At 36.2% G+C, this 21,377-nt stretch overlaps 1 protein-coding gene across 1 annotated transcript in view; it reads right to left on the bottom strand.

Annotated features, from left to right (window-relative positions):
- The window catches only part of ZDHHC15 (zinc finger DHHC-type palmitoyltransferase 15), a 70,302-nt gene that overhangs the window by 21,288 nt on the left and 27,637 nt on the right, over nucleotides 1-21,377 (bottom strand). Inside the window, exons 4-9 of the mRNA XM_046673814.1 lie at nucleotides 13,068-13,188; nucleotides 9,658-9,727; nucleotides 7,825-7,857; nucleotides 6,946-7,066; nucleotides 2,498-2,630; nucleotides 442-568 (exon numbers count right to left, since the gene is read on the bottom strand). Coding sequence (XP_046529770.1) covers nucleotides 442-568; nucleotides 2,498-2,630; nucleotides 6,946-7,066; nucleotides 7,825-7,857; nucleotides 9,658-9,727; nucleotides 13,068-13,188 — 605 coding nt within the window. The remainder of the gene's footprint in view (nucleotides 1-441; nucleotides 569-2,497; nucleotides 2,631-6,945; nucleotides 7,067-7,824; nucleotides 7,858-9,657; nucleotides 9,728-13,067; nucleotides 13,189-21,377) is intronic.

Raw genomic sequence — 21,377 nt, 5'->3', positions numbered from 1 at the left:
TGTGTGTGTGTGTGTGTGTGTGTGTGTGTGTGTGTATACAGTCCTATATTGTTGGATGTTTAAGTTGTTTCCTAATTCTTGGCTGGAAATAATGCTGTGATGAACATCTTTGTACCTAGTTTGTCTCTGTCTTTAGGATAGACTCCCAGAAATGGAATTACTGAGACAATGGATACATAGATTCTCATAGTTTTGGATACACATTACCAAATTCATTTATAAAAGAGTGGTACCAGTTTACAGTGCCACAACAAAGCATGAGAATGCCAACTTTATTATACTCTCTCCTCCTGATTTGTCTTTATTAACCTAGAAATGAAATATTTGGGGATTAGAATTTTACATTGAACTGATACCTACTGCATACTACCGTCAACATTGAATTTGCTACTTCAAGGCATGGTCCAGCATCAACTTCTTTCATTGGTAATAATTACCTACCTCGACCCAATAGGTATTAACCAGAACTTCTTGTTATCTCCAAACACCTGCTGGATATTTTTGATGAAGCCAAGGTTGAACCCATTTTTCTCTGGGCCACTTGTAAACACTGGAGTACAGAAGGCCTCTGTGGCAGGGTAGGGGAGTTGAAGAAAAGAGGAAGAAAGCAATAAAGGAACAAATTTCAGGACCACCATGATTTTACAGTTCTCCATGAATGTGACTTGCTTCTATAGTATCTTTTTGCTGTGAGAGCATAGGCTCCTCATTTTTAGTTATTGCTAAATTACTTGGCAAAAATCAGTTTAATCACTTAATACAAAGTAGGTTTGCTATTACATACAAAGAATCAATACCTTCTTTTTTTTAACAGCTTATTCTTCCTGCCACTCTCTTCTAACCTTCAATCCACCTGCTCCTTTCTTTTTTTTAAAGATTGGCACCTGAACTAACAACTGTTGCCAATCTTCTTTTTTTTCTGCTTTTTCTCCCCAAATCCCTCTAGTACATAGTTGTATATTTTAGTTGTGGGTCCTTCTAGTTGTGGCATGTGGGACGCTGCCTCAGCATGGCCTGACGAGCGGTGCCATGTCCGTGCCTAGGATCTGAACCAGTAAAACGCTGGGCTGCCGAACCAGAGCGTGTGAACTTAACCACTCGGCCACGGGGCCAGCCCCCAATACCCTCTTTTTTAAAAAAAAAGTCAGAAGAAACACATGATGTAGAAATAATTAAGCAGCCATGGGGGTAGTATTTTGTACTGCTGCATGTAAGGAATGAAAGAACAAATTTACACAGCAATTTGTTTGAATCAAAGTGGCAACAACAGCCAAATGGTCTCCATCTTTAGAGCTGGGACCAAAGTAATGACACATAAAGAGATGGTAATGACATTGATTTCGTTTTGAAACATTTCAGAAATGAAGATGTTCACACTGAAGACTGCAATGTAAGAAACTGAGTTTTACTCCAGAAAAAAATGTTAATGGGTGAACTATAATCACCTCAAAGACTATGAAGAATTGGACCATGTTACTAGTGCACGTTATTTTTGGACACACATCCCATTGAGCAAACACTTTCACTATTGGACTCTGGCTGCATGTGGCCATTTCCCACTTGTTCTTTGTTTTCAGATTCTGTTATCATGAAGCTTTTGGTACTTTTCTACTTTGCAGCTGACCTCAGAGCCAAATGTGCTAATCTACCATGCTAGCATCTAAGTGCTACGTATATATTTGGTTTAGAAAATGAGTGCAAATACTTTCTTAGCTGTTAGCATTATTAGCAAAAGAGTTCCAAAAGCATAGAGGCTTTTGCACTAAACTTTCCTCAAATCTATCCTAGCTAAACATTAGACACTTTTTCCTCATTCCTCATGCATTGATTTGTATACAATGTAAATGTTTGTTTCAGCATACATGAAAAAAATTGTTGTACTGGAATTCATCAAAAATATAGTTCTCCAAATAACAGCCCAGAGTCTAAAGGACGGAAAAAAATGTTCATTTCTTGTACTCATTTTCTAGAGACTCACTTGTGCAAAGTGCATATCTCATTCCCACAGTCTCTACACAGCTTCTTGATGACTGTAGATATTTAATGATTTGTTGATTTGGATTCTTTCCCAGGACTCTGTCTTTGGATGTACTCAGTAAATTAGATTCTTCTGTCTTTATTGACCTTCATCTCTCCCTTTTGATGTTTCCTTCTGCACTGATTCTTTCCTTCACTTCCTCAGGTGGACAACTTTTAGAAATTTTCTGAGCTGTAAATCTAGGGTGCTATTACCCAATACGAACTATAAAGAACAATGGTCATTTTTGGTTTTGTGTGAGGTTTCATTCACTAATGCTTTCTTTAGTCTGTAAGCTTTATTCATTATGGCTCTCTAGTTTGGTAAAATGTGTTTACATCTGTCTCAGTTTGGACGCAAAGAGATGTCACTGCAGCTAAAGTGCTTCACTGCAAGTTCTTCTCTGCCTTAGGAACAATCCACAGGTCACTGTCATATACATCAGTATGTTTTTTTCCTAGTCTTAATATCCAGTCTTACCTAAAGTGGTTTTGTTTCTGCTGACAAGCCAACAATGGTAACCAAAGAGAATCACAAGGCTGACAAAAAACATGCAGGCCACAAAGAGGAGAAAGAGGACATGGAACTTAGAGCGAACACTGGGCAATTCCCCCTAGAAAAGAAATAAATAGAAACAAAGGATTAAATTGGTAAGGTTTGGCTAGTTTTTCCATATAGGTTAGTACTTTTTTCATACGTATAAAATATCTAGGCGCAATTTAAAAACAAGATTTTGTAAAATTTTTACAAGACAGTTCTTTTTACTGATGACCATACCTCATTATGGATATGCTTTCAACATACAAATCCTAAAATGGATCCTTGTTTAAGCACAAATCAGTGTAAAATAAAAGTATATAATGTACTAGTTATAAAAGGGTAATGTGAAAAGGGTATACTCAAGCTGTAATTGGTATGCAACCTCTTATAGCTTTTACGCCACTTTGTCTGCAAATTATGAATCATTGGCTAGAGGCGATCTTGAGGTCATATGGTTCATCCTCTTGTCTCAAAGTGCTTTATTCTGGAATACTTTACATGTCATGTTTTCTTGGACATATGTGTGTTGAAAATGTCATGATGATATATGTAGGAAGTTAAAACACATAGATAGAATTTTAAAATGTTCTACCTATAAGTCATGACCTGATTTTAAAGCTACTGCATATTTTGTGTAGTTGTTTTTCACAGCTGAAGTAGAATGTGCTGGTGTATTACATCCTGTGGAAGAGCTGTTCAGATAGTAAAGTCAGGCAGGATTTGACAGGCAACTGTAGAAGTAGGTAGCTAAAGATTTTTATAGTTAGCTAGGACATCTTATTTTCCATGTGGTGCCAGCTTTTTTTTTTTTTTACATGTAGAACCTAGATCAGAATGAATTTTCTAAATTTTTATAGCATGCACAGCATGTAACATTTTGTCTTTTGAAGAGAACCTTAGAAAACATTTTCAATTTTGGAGTGAGCAGTTGGGAGAATGACTTTTCTTTATTTCCTCCTTTCCTGTGTTGATCATTATTTTGGGGTGCTAAATTGCTTTGAAATATTTCCAAGTCCTATTGAGTAATAAAGCTAAAGGTGATTCTTGAAGTGGACCTTAACGTTAGGATCTGGTTCTACTCCAGTTTGCAAGGAGAAAGTTAAGGCTTAGAAACACTTGGCAAATTCAGATAGTACATATTATTTTCTTCTCTTAGAGGTTTTCATTCATTTTGATGTAAGGAAATACTGGGAATCTTCCAGAGTGTATATATTTGAAGGTATGAAGATAAGGGGGAGTAAGCCAGTCAGATGCTTTCGGCTAAGGGATAGCTTGGGTGAAATCTGCATGGGGGCAGGGCACCCCAGGAATAGCCACCCTACGGACTTCAACCTTCAGGAACTTTTATCTGAAGCTCCCTTTTAAAATGATCCCTCTATAAAATCTTGGCCTAAGCACTCAAACTGAATTTGACTGCTTTTTGATTTGTTTTGTTTTGAATTTATAGGAAACTGTATATATCACTTTGAGGTGGTTTTTGCCTGGCTGGGTTCTTGCTTTCATAATCTCTACTTTTTGAGTCTGTTTTTTTCACAGCTTTTAAAGCTTACATTTATTTTACTTCTTATCTTTCATGTTTAAATGGGCAACAGGAAATGGTTAGGCAAGAGAAACTGATGTAAGTCAGTTCACACCCTGGTTAGCTGAGCTGGAAGTCTTTCCTTCCCCTAATTACTCTTACAGAACTCTCTTCCATCTGCCAAAGCATATCTACTGTGTTGTCCTTTGATAAAGTCCTTAATATTTAAGCTTTTTTTTTTTTTGTTAGAAGAGGATGACAGCTCTCTGTTCAAAATTACCTTCTCAGGAGATAACCAAGCTAAATTACTCAATGCAATAACCACCAGAAACAGTTCAGGGAATACTGGTAGAATACTACTATTATCTTGGTTCTAAAATAATTCATAGCCTCTGTGAGGAGATTCATGGCCCAGTGTGGGAGGTGTCTATTACTATTTTTTTCCTAAGGCAAAGATCAGTTTCCTATCCAAGTAGCCACTCTTTAAGTTAATATTGAGAGAAGAGACACGATCTGATGGTCTTCTGAATTCCTTATTCCAAAGGAGCTGGAGCTTCTCCATAGTAGGACCTTAATGAGCGGTAGGATATGGCTCAGTGTTTAAGATCACTGGACTTAGGGTCAGACAGGTTCAAGTCCTGACTTTGAAACTTACAAGCTAAGTGATCCTGAGCAAGTCACTTAACCACTATGAGCCTCAGTTCTATCGTCTTTAAATGAGACTAATAATTCCTGCTTTGTCGTCTTCACAAGGTTATAGTGAGGATAAGATGGGATAATAGATATGAAAGTGTTTTGAAAATGGTACAGTACTATACAAACGGAGGTTACTGTTCTTAGGAGCACAGTCTCTTTGATACGTGGCTTTTAACATACATGGCAGTGTTAACTCTTCATTTTAAGAGGAGACTCAATTTAAACTGAGAAAGCCATTCCTAAACCACACCAAAGTGCTCTCTGGCTGGAGAGACTGTGAAGAAGCATTTCTCTGAACTGTCAATGCCCTTTTCATTATGAGGGCAAGCCAAGACAGGTTTCCTTGCCTCTCACCTGTCAGGCATGAGCTAGTCTATCGTGGAGAAAAAATGAGGGAATAGGAAAAGGACTAGGCTATGTTCACCCCTGATATTTCTTGCGAATACTGGAATGTTTTTGGTGATTAATTCATGTTCAAATATTATCTTTCAAGAGTAAAAACAGCAGATAGTACCTGGCCACCTGGCTGGCATTGTGGTATTTGACTATTGGCCAACTAGGAGGGCCAAAGGCAAAATGTGTGAAATGCAACATCGTTTACTCTGTTATGAGAGTAAAGGATGGTTCTTAAACAGCAGTCTACTGTGTTAAGGACCAAGTAAGGTCTGTAGTGAAGACCCAGGCTGACACTTTCTCTGCTGAATTGGATGCAGTAGAGTTTCTTTACATTCAGGATAGTAGCTCAGCGTGTGAATGCAATGCCAAACAGGTCATAGAAACCTGAGCAATAGATAAAAGATCCTGTGCTGTGGAAAGTGGCCAAAGAAAAGACACTAACATGGTGAAGCATTTTGTATTTGGGGAAAATTTATGAGAAAACTTCATTTCTGCTTATACTTTTGTATCTTTGAGTTGAAGATTTTGATATCCATTATATAATTCCTGATTCTTAACGTTATTAAATATCTGAATTGATTAAGCAAGTTGAAGGGAGAATGGAAAGCACAAATCATTATAAATTTCTACACTATATTTTCTACACTAGTAGGGATCAAAGCACTAATTAATAATTTAAATATTCTCAGCTATTTAGTTCCTCACTGCCTTGTCTCTCCTTTTTTCACCAGTTTATTATAATCTATATTCTGGTCACAGGATTCACATTTTCTCCCTGCTGCTTTACCTCTCCACCTGAGGTGAGATATTCCTCTTGTGCAATTCCTAAAGCAATTATTAGTAGCTCTGCTCGCATCCCTCTTTTGCTATTCAGGTTCAGTTTGGGCAACACTCATCATGGAAGGTTATGATGTCTTAGCAACTGTATTGAAGCTGTGGGGAAGGGATGTCTTCTGGAGTCCATTGGCGTTAAAAAAAAAAAATGTCACTATACTTTGCCAGACCCTGTACACATATGCAAACTGAAAATCTGCCTTCAATTCTTTTGGAAATAGGTGGGGTAAGATTGATATCTTCAAATAGAAGAAAGATGAAAGTAGGAATTTTTTTGGATTTCATTATAATTATTGGAATCACATTTTGAAAGGTAAAATACCTTCAACATCTATGTCATTTGCTCTTAGCAATGAGCCAGTGAGGCAGGTAACAGAGCTAGTATTAGAACTTAGTTCTCCTAATTCCCAACCCGGTGTTTGTTATACAAAGTTCAAATACGACTCCCCATTTCATTTTGGTCACATGTGAAGATGAGTCAATGAATCTTTCTGTTCTATAGGAATTTTGCAACTCTCCTTTGAACAGGGAATTAGAAAGTATTTTCTAACAATGAGGGAGTACTTTGTTAGCCTTTTTCTTAGGAAACTAGGGATTTAGAATTAGTTTCAACATTTTTTAAATCTATAATTGGTAAGAAGTGGATTTTTAAAACTTGACTAGAGAAGTACATTGTAAAGAATCACTAAGAGTCAAGAGGTTAAGTTCCTGAAGGCCTTAGCAAGATTCTCATATATGATAGAAATTTGTTTAACTGGAATCTTTAAATAATAGTCTTCTAAGTCTCAGAATACTTAACACAGGTAACTTTTGGTGCTTTCCCTTCTGGTTACTTCAGTATTAGCTATTTCAAAATGTAAAAAAAAGAGAAAATAAACAATGTCACAGACTGGAGTAGGCATGTGTTGGCTCTGGGGGGAACCTTCAGGATTTTTTAACTTACTCTCCAGTATTTGATGAAATAGCTGAAGACTGTTGTAGCAATGTACAGGCAGTAAAGAACAGAATAAGCTAAGAACTGAAGGAAGAATTTGTAGTTGGAAAATCCAATGCAGTTGTTAACCCTAAAAAAAAAGAAAAAAGAAAAACTAATTTGAAATCAGGACCCACTGATTGAGAATATACTGATACATAAGTGAACTAAGCAATGGAAATATGTTACTCCTGCTGCTTCATTATGTGTTCTGTAGAAACTCAACAGAAACAGAAGTCCCTTAATAGGAACAGACTGGTAAAACAAGTTCACGTCTCACTTATTTCTTCTTTCATTTATAGGCACAGAGACACCTGGCCTACCTAATAGTTCTGGAGTTGTTCCTGACACACCCAAGCAAAACTGGATCTTTGATGCTGAAAACATATTACAATCTCAGTACACTTAGTACACTTAGTACCGTGTGACATGTGCTCTTTGTAGTTAGATGATTTAAGACTGGTCTAGGTCAGACAAACAAAATTTGGAGAAGACTTGCTGAGGTTAACAATCTAGAATATTTCAAACATAAATACAGCTAAGGATAGAGCTGAATTGTATAATATCAAAGAGGAGAGCCATTTGCGCTCTATTCCATTACTATGCCCAATTACTAAAGCTAATGGACAAGAGACTATTGGCTTTGTGACCCTGAGAATACATTACCATAGCTTTGGTGGCATATTTATTCTTGCTTTAAAATGTTATGCCTCCTCTTTCCCCATACAAATACAAAGCCCAGTGAATTATGGTAGCAGAAATAGGCATGTTACAACTATGCTTAGGAAACTAGGCATACTAAAGAACTTTGACCCTTTTAGAGGAGAGAAATGAATCAAAAGGACATACCAAGGGCAATGATGGTCCATTTTTAATACGCACCTACAAAAGGAACAAAATACAATATAAGTGGGGCTATGGGAATGAAGCAACACCTCATAATTGAACTAAAGGTCTCAACAATATTTTTACATGGTACCAGTCCACTCATTCCTAGATTTCCACTATAGCTACTCCAAAACTATTGCGTCCTTAGTTATTCCTAGGATGAGCCAATCACAACACTTTATAGGATCATGCTGGCAGCAAGTTACATGCCTAGAAGTCCAACCTTTAAAGGGATTGGGATCCCTAGGATATTGATACAGAGAAAAAATCCAAGATATCGCCCCTCATTTTTCTCAATACTCAGTTTAATAAACATACGGAAGAAAACATATGGCTACAGCCTGTGTTTCAATCAAGGGTAAGAGAAATATGAGTGGAGCAAGCACCCAACAAGAAGGACATAAAGATTGTATTTATTAACACAAAAAATAGAGTGTTACAAATCTGGAGCAATTTGAGTATCAAAATAAAGTACTATTGAGCTATAACCCAAAATATAAAATGATTATCCACGTCTACATACTGACATAAATAAATAAACAAATGAGGGAAAAGACACGAATCTCCCATGCAGAAGAATTCCAAATAATTTACATAGATACTCTGGCTTCAAGGAACTGGAGTATAACTTCTCATTCCTTTAGCGGGGGCTGCACATAGTGACTTCCTTCCAAAGAGTGCAGTATGGAAGTGGGAAGAGGGTAACTTTACAATGGAGAAATATGACAAACACTACCTCAGCCAGATGATCAAGATTAACATCACAATGAAAATCATGTTTATGGTATATACCCTTCCTATGATATGAAAATGGCACTTTATCTCTATGGTCTTCTTTCCAAAAACACATTATCCAATCCAATCATGAGACATATATCAGACAAATCCCAACTGAGGGATATTCTACAAAATACCTGACCATTAATCCCCCAAACTGTCAAGGTTATCAAAAACAAGTAAAGTATGAGAAACTGTCATAGCTAAGAGGAGCCTAAGAGCACATGACAACTAAATGTAATGTAGTATCCTGGATGGGATCCTGGAACACGAAAAGAACATTGGGGTAAAGCTGAAGAAAACTAAATAGACTATGGACTTCAGTTAAAAATAATATACAGGCATACCTTGGAGATATTGCAGGTTCAGTTCCAGACCACTGCAATAAAGTGAATATTGCAATAAAGCAAGTCACATGAATTTTTTGTTTCCTGGTGAATATAAAAATTATGTGTACACTATACTGTAGTCTACTAAGCATGCAATAGTATTATGTCTAAAAAAACAATGTACATACCTTAATTTAAAAATACTTTTTGCTAAAAAATGCTAACCATCATCTGAGTCTTTAGAGAGTCATAATCTTTTTTCTAGTGGAGGGTCTTGTAAAAACACAATATCTGAAAAGCGCAATAAAGCAAAGTGCAATAAAATGAGGTATGCCTGTATCAACGCTAGTTCATTAAGTGTAACAAATGCACCATATTAACATAGAATGTTAATAATAGGGGGAACTGGGTGTGGGACATACGAGAACTATCTTCACAATAATTCTATAAATCTAAAACTGTCCTAAAATAAAATGTTTATTTGTAAAATGGGGTTTTATTTCTCTTTCCTATATTTAGAATAGTTTGAATCATCATCATCCCTGTGAGGGTGTCTGGCATGTGCTCATTATGATTGAAAGGAAATGCTCTTATCTAGGCACGGTTACATGTTAGGATCAGTCACTTTGTTGTCTAGGCAACCATCAGTGGCCAAGCTCAGCCCAGGGGAAATATGGCTGTCACTTACACGGCACAGACAGAACAGTGGTGGCAGCGATCTGGCTTGATCAAATGGCACCGGTCACAGAATCGTACAGCTAAAGGAAAAATAAGGTGGTTAGCACTGGTTAGGCTCAATATGACACCATATATCTTACTAGCCTATCTGGATCAAGTAGTCAAATTCATCTCATTTCAAGTCACCAAGCAAAAGGCACATCACATGAGAGGATTGTGGTATGTATTTTTTCCCTGTTGGATTGATCTTGAAAGCACATTTTGGGGGACGAAAGTAAGGGGAAAAGTTTTCATATCTGGATATCTGATCACAAGATTTTGTATTATTGGGGCCGGCCCCATAGCCGAGTGGTTAAGTTCACGCTCTCCGCTTCGGTGGCCCAGGGTTCGGACTCTGGGTGTGGACATGGCACTGCTCATTAGGCCATGTTGAGGTGGCATCCCACATGCCCCAACTAGAAGGACCCACAACTAAAATATACAACTATGTACTGGGGGGATTTGGGGAGAAAAAAAAAAGCAGGAAAAAAAATTGAAGATTGGCAACAGTTGTTAGCTCAGGTGCCAATCTTTAAAAGAAAAAGATTTTGTATTATAAAACAAACTATATTGTTAACTGCTGAGTGATCTTGGGAAAATCATTTAGCTTCTGTTTACTCCAACTTTCCTACCTAAAAACAAGGATTCATAACTTATCTTCTGTCTCCAGAGGCTGGGTTGTATGAGGTAGATAAAACTCCTAAAGCACGGTAAAGAGAGTGGTTCTTAGAACAACAACTTGGAGAATACAAGAGACATTCTAGAACAATTAGTTCAATTGACTGTTTCACAGATAAAGGAAGTAAAGACCTGAGCCATATCAAGTGACTTACACAAGGTCACATAGCAAGTGAGTGGAAAGGCTATGACCAGTACAGCTTTTCTGACCCCTTAGTTCAGGGTTCTCTTCATTCTGTAAGTCTGATATAAAAGATCATTTCTCTTTCCCTCCCTTTTTCCTTCCTTTCTTTATTTCTCTTAGATGAAAGGCATTCTCCTTTCCTTCTTATTTTCTCTGTGTTCATTGATAGAGTATGACTGTGTTTAATGTGATTATTATTAAGTGTAATAACTAAAATTATGAATAATTTGAGCTAATATAATAACAATGTAAAGTGTAGATTAAATACAGATAACTGATTCAACATAATGGACGGCTAATTCAGCAAAGTTTGTGTTCATTTCTAGCAATTGGGAGGGGTGACCAAAGTATGGGTATAATTGAGACAATGAGGAAGGGAGAGGGACATGCATGTTTGGGTCCTTCAGCATGTTTTTAAAGATATGGTCAACGCCACTACCCAGTTTAAGCCACCATCATCTCTCGCTTGGATGACTGCAATAGCTTCCTGATTATTCACTCTGCTTTCATTCTTGCCCCCCACAATACATTCTCTACAGAATATCTGGGTGATCTACTAAAATGTAAATCAGATCACACCACTGTACACTTAAAACCTTCAATGGATTTCCAACACCCTTAGAATAAAATCTAAACTCCTTACCATGGCTTGCATCATCTAGCCTCTGCCTACTTCTTCAACCTTAACTTGTACCACTGTCCATCTACTATACTCCAGCCACACTGGCTGCCTGGCTGCTTTTCTAATACTGCAAGCTTGTTCCTGTCTCAGGGCCTTTTGTACTTGCAGTGCCTTCTGCTGAGGACTCTAGTCCCTCTGCTCTTTGCATGGCTAGTTACTCCTTATTATTCAGGTCTCAGATCAAATGACATTTCCTCAGAGAAGCCTTCTCTATTACTCTATACCACGGGGGCTGCAAACAAACATTCAAGAGTCCAGGGAATAGTGAATAGTGAGTGAAGCAGCCATTTGGAGACTGTGGGAGAAACTGAGAATTCATGCCATGTTTAAAAAGAGTAACTACTGCTCAGCTCTAGCTAATTTTTGCCATGTGAAAATGCAGATCGAATGTTGCCAGAGTGTCTGAGTTTCCAAGAGAAGCCAGAAATCTGGATTTTCATGAGGAAATACTCTAATTGTTAAAAAGTAGTAACAAATGCAAAGTTTTAAAAGACATCAAAGATCAAACAAAATATACCTCTGGGCCCAATTCATCCAGTATGCCTCTACTTTGTAACTTCTACTCTATCACAGCATTCTGTTTACTACTGTTTGAAATTCTATAGGTAATTTCCTGTCTGTCTCTTTTTCATCATATTTGAGTATGCATAAAGACTTTTAAAAAATCAGAACCACCATGACTAATGCTCTAACAAAATTAAGAATAAGTCCTTAATGCCATCTAATATCCAGACCATATTAAAATTTCCCCAATTGTCATATAGGATATTAATAAATATTTGTTGAATAAATAATGATAAACAGAAGAAGATAGATGACTAACAGTATACTTCCCCAAGCCTTGAAACACGATCTTTCTTTTAGAAACATTAGGACGACTTGTCAAAAGAACCTTGGTTTTCAAATTTTAGAAGGCAGAGAATTGGTTCAGCTAGTGCTGTTCTAATCATGCAGATGGAAACTAAAACTCCACAGTGGATGTTTACCCAAGACAAATGAAGACATATCTCTGCACAAACTCTTATACAAGAATGTTCAAAGCAGATTTACTCATCATAGCTAAGCACTGGAAACAACCCAAATGTGCATCAACTGGTGAATGGATAAACAAACTTTGATATATTCATACAGTGAATTACTACCCAGCAACAAAATGAATGAAATACACAACAACATGAATGAATCTCAAAAACATTATGCTGAATAAAAGAAGTCAGACGCAACAGTATGTACTGTATGATTCCATTTATATGAAGTTCTAGAGCAGGTAAAACTAACTTTTGGTGGAAAACTATCAGAACAGTGATTATCTTTGGTGGTGGTGGTGGAATTGACTGGAAAGGAGCACGAGGGAACTTTCTCGGGTATGGCAATATTTATAGAGGTTTTGGTTACACAGGTGTGTACATTTGTTGAAACAGTGAATGGTACACTCATGATTCATGCGTGTTTTTGTATGTACATTTCACCCAAAAAAGAATGATAAAATATTTAGGTGGATATGTACTGATATCTGCAACCTTGAAATGAATCAAAAAATAGGATGGCTTGCTGGGTGATGGATAGAGAGATGGATTTGTGGACAGATACGTGATAAAACGATATAGTAAAATGTTAGTGGTGGACTCCAGTGGTGGATATACAGATGTTTATAAAATAATTCTTCCATCTTGGATGTATGTTTGAAATTTTTTATAATAAAATACTGAGAAAAACTCTATAGTGTTTTTCAGAAGAGAGAGGAAAAAGGGGGCTAGCTAGCCTGAGGATGTACATGACTCCGCCTTTCTGAGATCCTTGCTGATCTGCCTCTCTAGCTGACTTTGGATGAACTGACCTCCACTTCCAGTTCTCGTGTAAACTGGTAGCTTTTTGGCCATATCAACAAGCATCTGCTTCTGGACCTCAGGTCTCTCTTCGTTTTCATAGCGCTCCTTGTCTGTACAGGACAAGTGGAACTGGAAGCAGAAGCGAGAGGCAAGAGTTTATTTTCCAAGGTTCACAGAAAAGATTAAAAACAACAGTAACTATTTAGATGAAAATATTTGTTACCTACCCTTGGAGCCCAGGTACCAATTTGGTTTATAACTTTCTCTGGATAATTATCTTATCTGGCTTTTATCTCAATCTTCATAATTCTATTTGATAGGTGGTATTGTTTTACAAATAAAATAAAACTTAGGGAGATTAGGTACCTCATCCATGATTATACTCACTCAACTAGTAAGGAGCAAAACTAAGCCCCCAACCCAGTTCACCTGACTCCGAGACTTGTGCCCTTTCCGCTCCTTTATACTCCAATATGATGGTGCATACAGATGTGTGACACCTTGCTGCCAGGACCATACTGATGATTAACTTTGGTTGCTATTAAGTTGTGAGTATTTTTCATATGTAACACTCTTGGAGAAGCTGGAGGAGACTGCTTGCAACATTGTCTGTATATTTTAATCTTGCAAATGAGTAGAAATGCAGATATTCTTACTATTTCAGATATTTTTAGTCTGGTATAGAGCTTGTGGCCATGTTTGCACCAAGCTTTGCTAATCTTGCAAAAGATATGCCAATGATTTTCCAAAGTAATACAGACCTGAAAGCTTTCTTCTGTCTGGGCCAAAGGGTATGCAGAGGTAAAAAAGAGAAGGATCTATGGTCAGATTTTCTGGGTTTAAACCTTATCTCTGCCACTTAACAGCTAAAAAAATCACTTTGGAAAATGAGACACTCTCAGTCTTTGTTTCTTCATCTGTAAAATAAAGGAAATAATACCTACTTCACAAGATTGGTGTAAGTGCTGGATAACAACAAGTATTTACAGTTTCTTTTACAAGTCCAATTTCTTAAATCATTTAGAAGTATTTGATCCTGCCAATCTTTTAAATTTTAACTATTCTAGTTAGTGTGTTATGGTATCTTCTTGTGATTTTAATTTGCACTCCCCTGATTACTAATGACATTGAGCACCTTTTCATGAGTTTATTGGCCATTTGGGTATCTTTTTGTGAAATGCCTATTTAAGCCTTTTGTCCACTAAAAAAGAATTGGGCTGTTTGTCATGTTTTGTATTGATTTGTAGGAACTTTTTACATATTTTGGATACTAGTCCTTCGTTGAATATTTTCTACCAGTCTGTGACTTTCCTTTGTACTTCCTTTATCATGCATTCTGATGAACAGAAGATCTTGGTGGGAGTGTAGATTTATGCAACCACTTTGGAAAAGTTTTTGGAATTATCTACTTAAGTTAAACATATGCCTACCCTATGATTCAGCAATTACATTCCTAGTTATATGCCCAAGAGAAATGAGTGTGTGTGTGTGTGTATGCCAAAAGACATGTACAAGATTGTTCATAGAAGCTTTATTCATAATAGAAAAAAACAACAACCCAAGCGTCCTTCAACTGGTGAATGAATAAGCCAACCGTGATAAAAGGAATAACTACAGCAGTAAAAGGGAATGGAAAACTGGAACATGCATCAACATGAATGGATTTTGAAAACATTATATTGAGTGAAAGGCTTACATAAAACAGTGCATATTATGGTTCTTTTCTTGTGAGGTTCGAAAACAGGCAAAACTAATCTATGGTGATATAAGTCAGATTTGTGGTTACCTCTGAGAGGAGGTTGATTGGGAAGGGGTATAAAGGAGATTCCTGAGGTGTTAGAAATATTCGAGATCTTAACCTGTATAGCGATTATATGGGTGTACATATAGGTAAAAATTCACTAAACTGTAGTCTTGACAACTTAATTCTGGGAGTAGAGCATGTATGTTATACATCAGTAAAATAGTAAAACAAATAAATTAATAAAATATTTAAGATATTTTAAATGTATCTAACTCTAAAAATTAGAAATGTATAAATTCAAACACTGTATTTTTTTTTTTAGGAAGATTAGCCTGAGCTAACTACTGTCAATCCTCCTCTTTTTTTCTGAGGAAGACTGGCCCTGAGCTAACATCCATGCCCATCTTCCTCTACTTTATATGTGGGATGTCTACCACAGCATGGCATTTGCCAAGCAGTGCCATGTCTGCACCCGGGATCTGAACTGGCGAACCCCGGGCTGCTGAGAAGCAGAACGTGCGATCCTAACCACTGCACCACCGGGCCGGCCCCAAACACTGTATTTTACGAACCATACCTAGTGGTGCGTTTTTATGGTAGGTCTTTCTCAAGTAGAGTGAGAATTGAGTACCTAGCTGGGGGTATGTAGAAATACGTAGGGGCGCTTTTGCCTTTTATAATAAGTGTGGTGCACTATGGGCATTTAATGAGTGGGGGCCTGGTGTGCTAAGGGTTCTGCAATGAACTGGACAGATGCAGAGAACTAAGAATTTTCCCAACCAAAAGGCTATAGATCAATGTTATAAAATAGTAATTAAATAATGTAAATTTAATATAAAAACAACTTGTTATTTTGTTTTCTTAGAAGAACAGTTATACTGACTAACAGTATAAATTTTTAAACAATTCTTTTTAATTTTGATAATTAAAATTAGCACTTTGGGGCGGCCCTTTAACTTTTGGGATGTCCTTGGGAATACAACTTTCTTGTGGTATACTATATGTGCTTAAAAGGCAGAGACAGAGTTGTTACTGCTTGTATGTGATGAAAACCTTGCGGATTATTCAAGTAGGCCTTGGTTTGGAATAAAGATGTCATGCCCAGATGCCTTATTTCTGGCACTAACCAAGCCTTTCTAAGAATTACAATGCAACGAGCCAGTAAATGTATTTTGAGTGGGACAATTGGTGATAGACTGGGATGTATTTGGTATTAGACAAGTTAATATGGTGGCTATCAAATAGGCCCAAGGACTCACCTTTTCTTTTTACCAATTAAAAATGATGATGATGTGGTCTTAAATGCTAGACATTTGCAGTATGTATCTAAATCCTGTCATCATCTCACCCAGTTTAGGCCTACAAAATTCCCAACCACTCAGTCTTTCTTCTGGCCTACAAGTTTCATAAATAGCATGAAGGGGACAATTATTTTCCTTTTCTCTTTTTTAATTGAGGTAACGTTGGTTTATAACATATAGATTTTAGGTGTACATCATTATAAGTCGACTTCTGTATACACTACATCGTGTTCACCACCAAAAGTCTAGTTTCCATCCATCACCATACAAACGACCCTCTTTACCCTTTTTGCCCTTCCCCTCCCCGCTTCCCCTCTAGTAACCACCCATCTGTTCTCTGTATCCATGTGTTTGTTTGGTGGTGGTTTTTTTTTTTTATCTTCCACATGTGAGTGAAATCATACACTAACTGTCTGTCTCTGTCTGACTTAGTTCACTTAGCATAATACCCTCAAGGTCCATTCATGTTGTCACAAATGCCAAGATTTCATCTTTTCTATGGCTGAGTAGTATTCTATTGTTATGTATACCACATCTTTATCCGTTCATCTCTCACTGGGCACTAAGGTTGTTTCCATGTCTTGGTTACTGTAAATAAAGCTGCAACGAATATAGGGGTGCATGTATATTTTCAAATTAGTGTTTTCATATTCTTTCGATAAATGCCCAGAAGTGGCATAGCTGGATCATATGGTAGTTCTGTTCTTAATTTTTTGAGGAATCTCCATATTGTTTTCCATAATGGCTACACCAATTTACATTCCCAAAAGCAGTGTATGAGGGTTCCCTTTTCTCCATGTCCTCTCAAACAATTGTTATTTATTGTCTTTTTAATAATAGCCATTCTGATGGTTATGAGGTGATATCTCCTTATGGTTTTGATTTGCATTTCCCTAATAATTAGGGATATTGAACATATTTTCAGGTGCCTGTTGGCCACTGCATGTCTTCTTTGGAAAAACGTCTGTTCATGTTTTGTTTTTTTTTTCTGTTGTTGAGTTGTATGTGTTCTTTATATATTTAGACATTAAGCCCTTATTAGATGCATGATTTGCAAATATCTTCTCCCAATTGATAGCTTGTCTTTTCATTTTGTTCATGGTTTCCTTTGCTATGAAGAAGCTTTTTAGTTTGAGGTAGTCCTATTTGTTTACTTTTGCTTTTGTTTCCCTTGCCTAAGGAAACATAAGCAAGAAGATACTGCTAAGACTGATGTCAAAGAGCATTCTGCCTATGTTTTCTTCTGGGAGTTTTATGGTTTGGGGTCTTACATTCAAGGCCTAAATCCATTTTGAGTTAATTTTTGTGTAAGGTGTAAGACAGTGGTCTACTTTCATTGTTTTGCATGTGGCTGTCCAGTTTTCCCAGCACCATTTACTGAAGAAACTTTCCTTTCTCCATTGTATGTTCTTGGGTCCTTGGTTGAAAATTAGCTGTCCGTAAATGTAGAAGTTTATTTCTGGGCTCTCAATTTTGTTCCATTGATCTGTATGTCTGCTTTTCTGCCCGTACTATGCTGTTTTGATCACTAGAGTTTTGTCATATACTTTGAAATCAGGGAGTGTGATACCTCAAGCTTTGTTCTTTTTTCTCAGAATTCTTTTGGCTATTCGGGGTCTTTTGTTGTTCCATATTAACTTCAGGATACTTTGCTCTATTTCTGTGAAATATGCTGTTGGAACTTTGATAGGGATTGCACTGAATCTGTAGATTGCTTAAGGAAGTATGGACATTTTACCTATGTTAATTCTTCCTATCCAAGAGCACAGAATATCTTTCCATTTCTTTGTGTCTTCAAGTTCTTTCAACAATGTTTTATAGTTTTCAGTGTACGGGTCTTTCACCTCTTTGGTTAAGTTTATTCCTAGGTATTTTTGTTGCAATTGTAAATGGGATTGTATTCTTAATTTCTCTTTCTGCTACTTCGTTGTTAGTGTATAGAAATGCAACTGATTTTCATATGTTGATTTTATATCCTGTACAGTTCTGAGTTTAGTTGGAATTTTGATGTATGGCTTTTCCTTAACTTATGATAGGTTTACATCCCAAAAATTCCATCTTAAGTTGAAAATATTATAAGTTGAAAATGCATTTAATACACCTGACCTACCAAAAAGCATAGCTGAGCCTCGCCTACCTTAAATGTGCTCAGCACACTTACATTAGTCTACAGTTATGCAAAATTATCTAACACAAAGCCTATTTTATAGTAAAATGTTGAATATCTCATGTAATTTATTGAATACCATACTGAAAGTGAAAAACAAGATGGTTGTATGGGTAAAGACTGGTAAGTGTATCAGTTGTTTACCTTCAGGACTGCATGGCTGACTGGGAGCTGTGGCTCACTGCCACTGCCCAGCACCATGAGAGAATATCATACTGCATATTTCCGGCCCAGGAAAAGATCAAAATTCAAAATTTGAAGTATAATTACTCAATTTGTATCACTTTCACACCATTGTAAAATCAGAAAATTGTAAGTCAAACCATCATAAGTTGGGGACCATCTGTAGTCCAATTTATCTATTTTTACTTTTGTTTCCTCTGCTTTTGGTGTCATATCCAAGAAATCGTTGCCAAATCCAATGTCATGAAACCTATCCCCTACGTTTTCTTCTAAGGATTTTACAGTTTTAGCTTTTTAGATTTAGGTCTTTAATCCATTTGAGTAATTTTTGTATATGGTATTAAGGACCCAACTTCATTATTTTGCATGTGCATATCCAGTTTTCCCAACACCATTTGTTGAAAAGACCATCTTTCTCTACTGAATTGTCTTGGCATCCTTTTCAAAAATCATGTGATCATACATGTGAGGGTTTATTTCTGGACTCTATATTCCATTCGTCTTCGTGTCTGTACCACACTGTTTTGATTACCATAGCTTTGTAGTGAGTTTAGAAATAAAGAAGTATGAGAACTCCAATTTTGTTCTTTTTCAAGAAGGTTTTGGCTATTTGGGGTCCTTTGAGATTCCATATGAATTTCAGGATGGAATTTTCTATTTATGCAAAAAATATCATTGGGATTTTGATAGAAATTGCAATGAATCTTCAGACTAATTTGGGTAACGATTACATTCTTCACAGTATTAACTCTTACAATATGTGAACATGGGATGTTTTTCCATTTATTTGTATCTAATTGCTTTCACCAACATTTTTTTGTTTTCAGTGTACAAGATTTTCACTTCCTTGGTTAAGTTTATTTCTAAGTATTTTATGCTTTTCCATGCTATTTTAAATGTCATTGTTTTCTAAATTTTTCTGATTATTGTTAGTGTATAGAATTGTTATGATTCAATGCAACTGATTGTTATGCATTGTTATGATTCAATGCAACTGATTGTTATGCATTGATGTGTTGATTTTGCATCCTGCAATTTTGCTGGGTTTGTTTATTAGTTCTAACAGGTTTCTTTGTGGAATCTTTAGGATTCTCTCCATATAAGATCGTGTTACTGTGAACAGAGATAATTTTACTTCTTCCTGTCCAATTTGGATGCCTTTTTTTTTTCTTGCCTACTTGCACTGGTTAGAGGAGGTGTTCTTCTCTCTTCTATTTTTTGGGAAGAATTTGAGAAGGATTGCTTTTAAGTATTCTTTAAATGTTTGATAGAATTTACCTGTGGAACCAGCTGGTCCTGGGCTTTTCTTTCTTGATAGATTTTTGACTAATATAATCTCTTTACTTATTATAGATATATTCAGGCTTTTTATTTCTTCTTGATTTAGTTTTGGTAGTTTGTGTTTCTAGGAATTTGGTCATTTCATCTAGGTTATCTAATTTGTTGGCACATAATTTTCCATACTATTTTCTTGTAATTCTTTCTGTTTCTTTAAGGTCTGTAGTAATGTCCCACTTTCATTTCTGATATACTAATTTGTGTCTTCTCTCTCTCCCTTTTTTTTGGTCAGTCTAGCTAAAGGTTTTTCAATTTTGTTGATCTTTTCAAAGTCCCACTTTTGGTTGTATTGATTATCCCTATTGTTTTCTATTCCCTATTTAGTTTACCTCTGCTCTAATCTTCATTATTTACTTTTGCTAACTTTGGGGTTAGATTGCTCGTCATTCTCTGATTCTTTAAGGTATAAAGAATATTGAATTGATATGTTACTCCTTTTATAATGTAAGTGTTTATAGCTATAAATTTTCCTCTGAGCACTGCTTTATACATTCCATAAATTTTGGTATGTTGTTTTTCATTTTCATTCATCTCAAAGTATTTTTTAATTTCTCTTGTGATTTCTTAATTCATTGGTTGTTTAAGAGTGTGTTGTTCAATTCTACATATTTGTGAATTTATAGTTTTCCTTCAGCTACTGATTTCTAGTTTTATTCCACTGAATTCAGAGAAGATTCTTTGTATGATTTCAAATCTTTTAAATTTATTGAGACTTGTTTTGCGGTCTAACATATGGTCTATACTGGAGAATGTTTCGTGTGCACATGACAAGAATGCGTATTTTGCTGTTTGGGGGTGGAGTGTTCCATACATGTGTGTTACATCTAGTTGGCTTACAGTGTTGCTAAATCCTCCTTTTCCTTATTGATCTTCTGTCTTGGTGTTCTATCCATTATTGAAAATGAAGTATTAAAATGTTCAACTATTATTGTAGAACTGTGTATTTTCTCCTTCAGTTCTGTCAGTTTTTACTTCCTATATTTTGGAGCTCTCTTGTTAGGTGTATACATGTTTGTAACTGTTACATGTTCTTGCTAGATTGACTCTTTTATCAATATACAGTGTCCACCTTTGTCTCTTTCTTTTAGGATTAAGTACTTTATTTTATTTTTTTCCAGCTTTATTGAGGTGTGATTGGAAGATAAAAATTATATATATTTAAGATGTACAAAGTGATGTTTTGATAAACATATACACTGTGAAATGATTACCACAATCAAACTAATTAACCTATCTCACCTCACATAGTTTCATTGTTGTTGTGGTTTAAACATTTGAGATGATTTTCTTGGTATTTCTTTCTTTTCTTTTTTTTAAATTTCGTTTTTTTAAGCTTATTTATTTATTTGGATGTACATCATAATATATTTTGAATTCTGTGTAGATTACATTATGTTCACCACCCAAAAACTAATTATAGTGCATCCCCTCACATGTGAGCCTAATCACCCCTTTTGCCCTCCCCCTTCCCCCCTTCCCCTATGGTAACCACCAATCCAATCTCCAATGCTATGTGTTTGTTTGTTGTTGTTTTTATCTTCTACTTATGAGTGAGATCATACGGTATTTGACTTTCTCCCTCTGA

The sequence above is a fragment of the Equus quagga genome, chromosome 10 (genome assembly GCF_021613505.1).
Source record: "Equus quagga isolate Etosha38 chromosome 10, UCLA_HA_Equagga_1.0, whole genome shotgun sequence".
Taxonomy (NCBI): Eukaryota; Metazoa; Chordata; class Mammalia; order Perissodactyla; family Equidae; genus Equus; species Equus quagga.
This window is presented reverse-complemented; position numbering and strand designations above follow the sequence as displayed.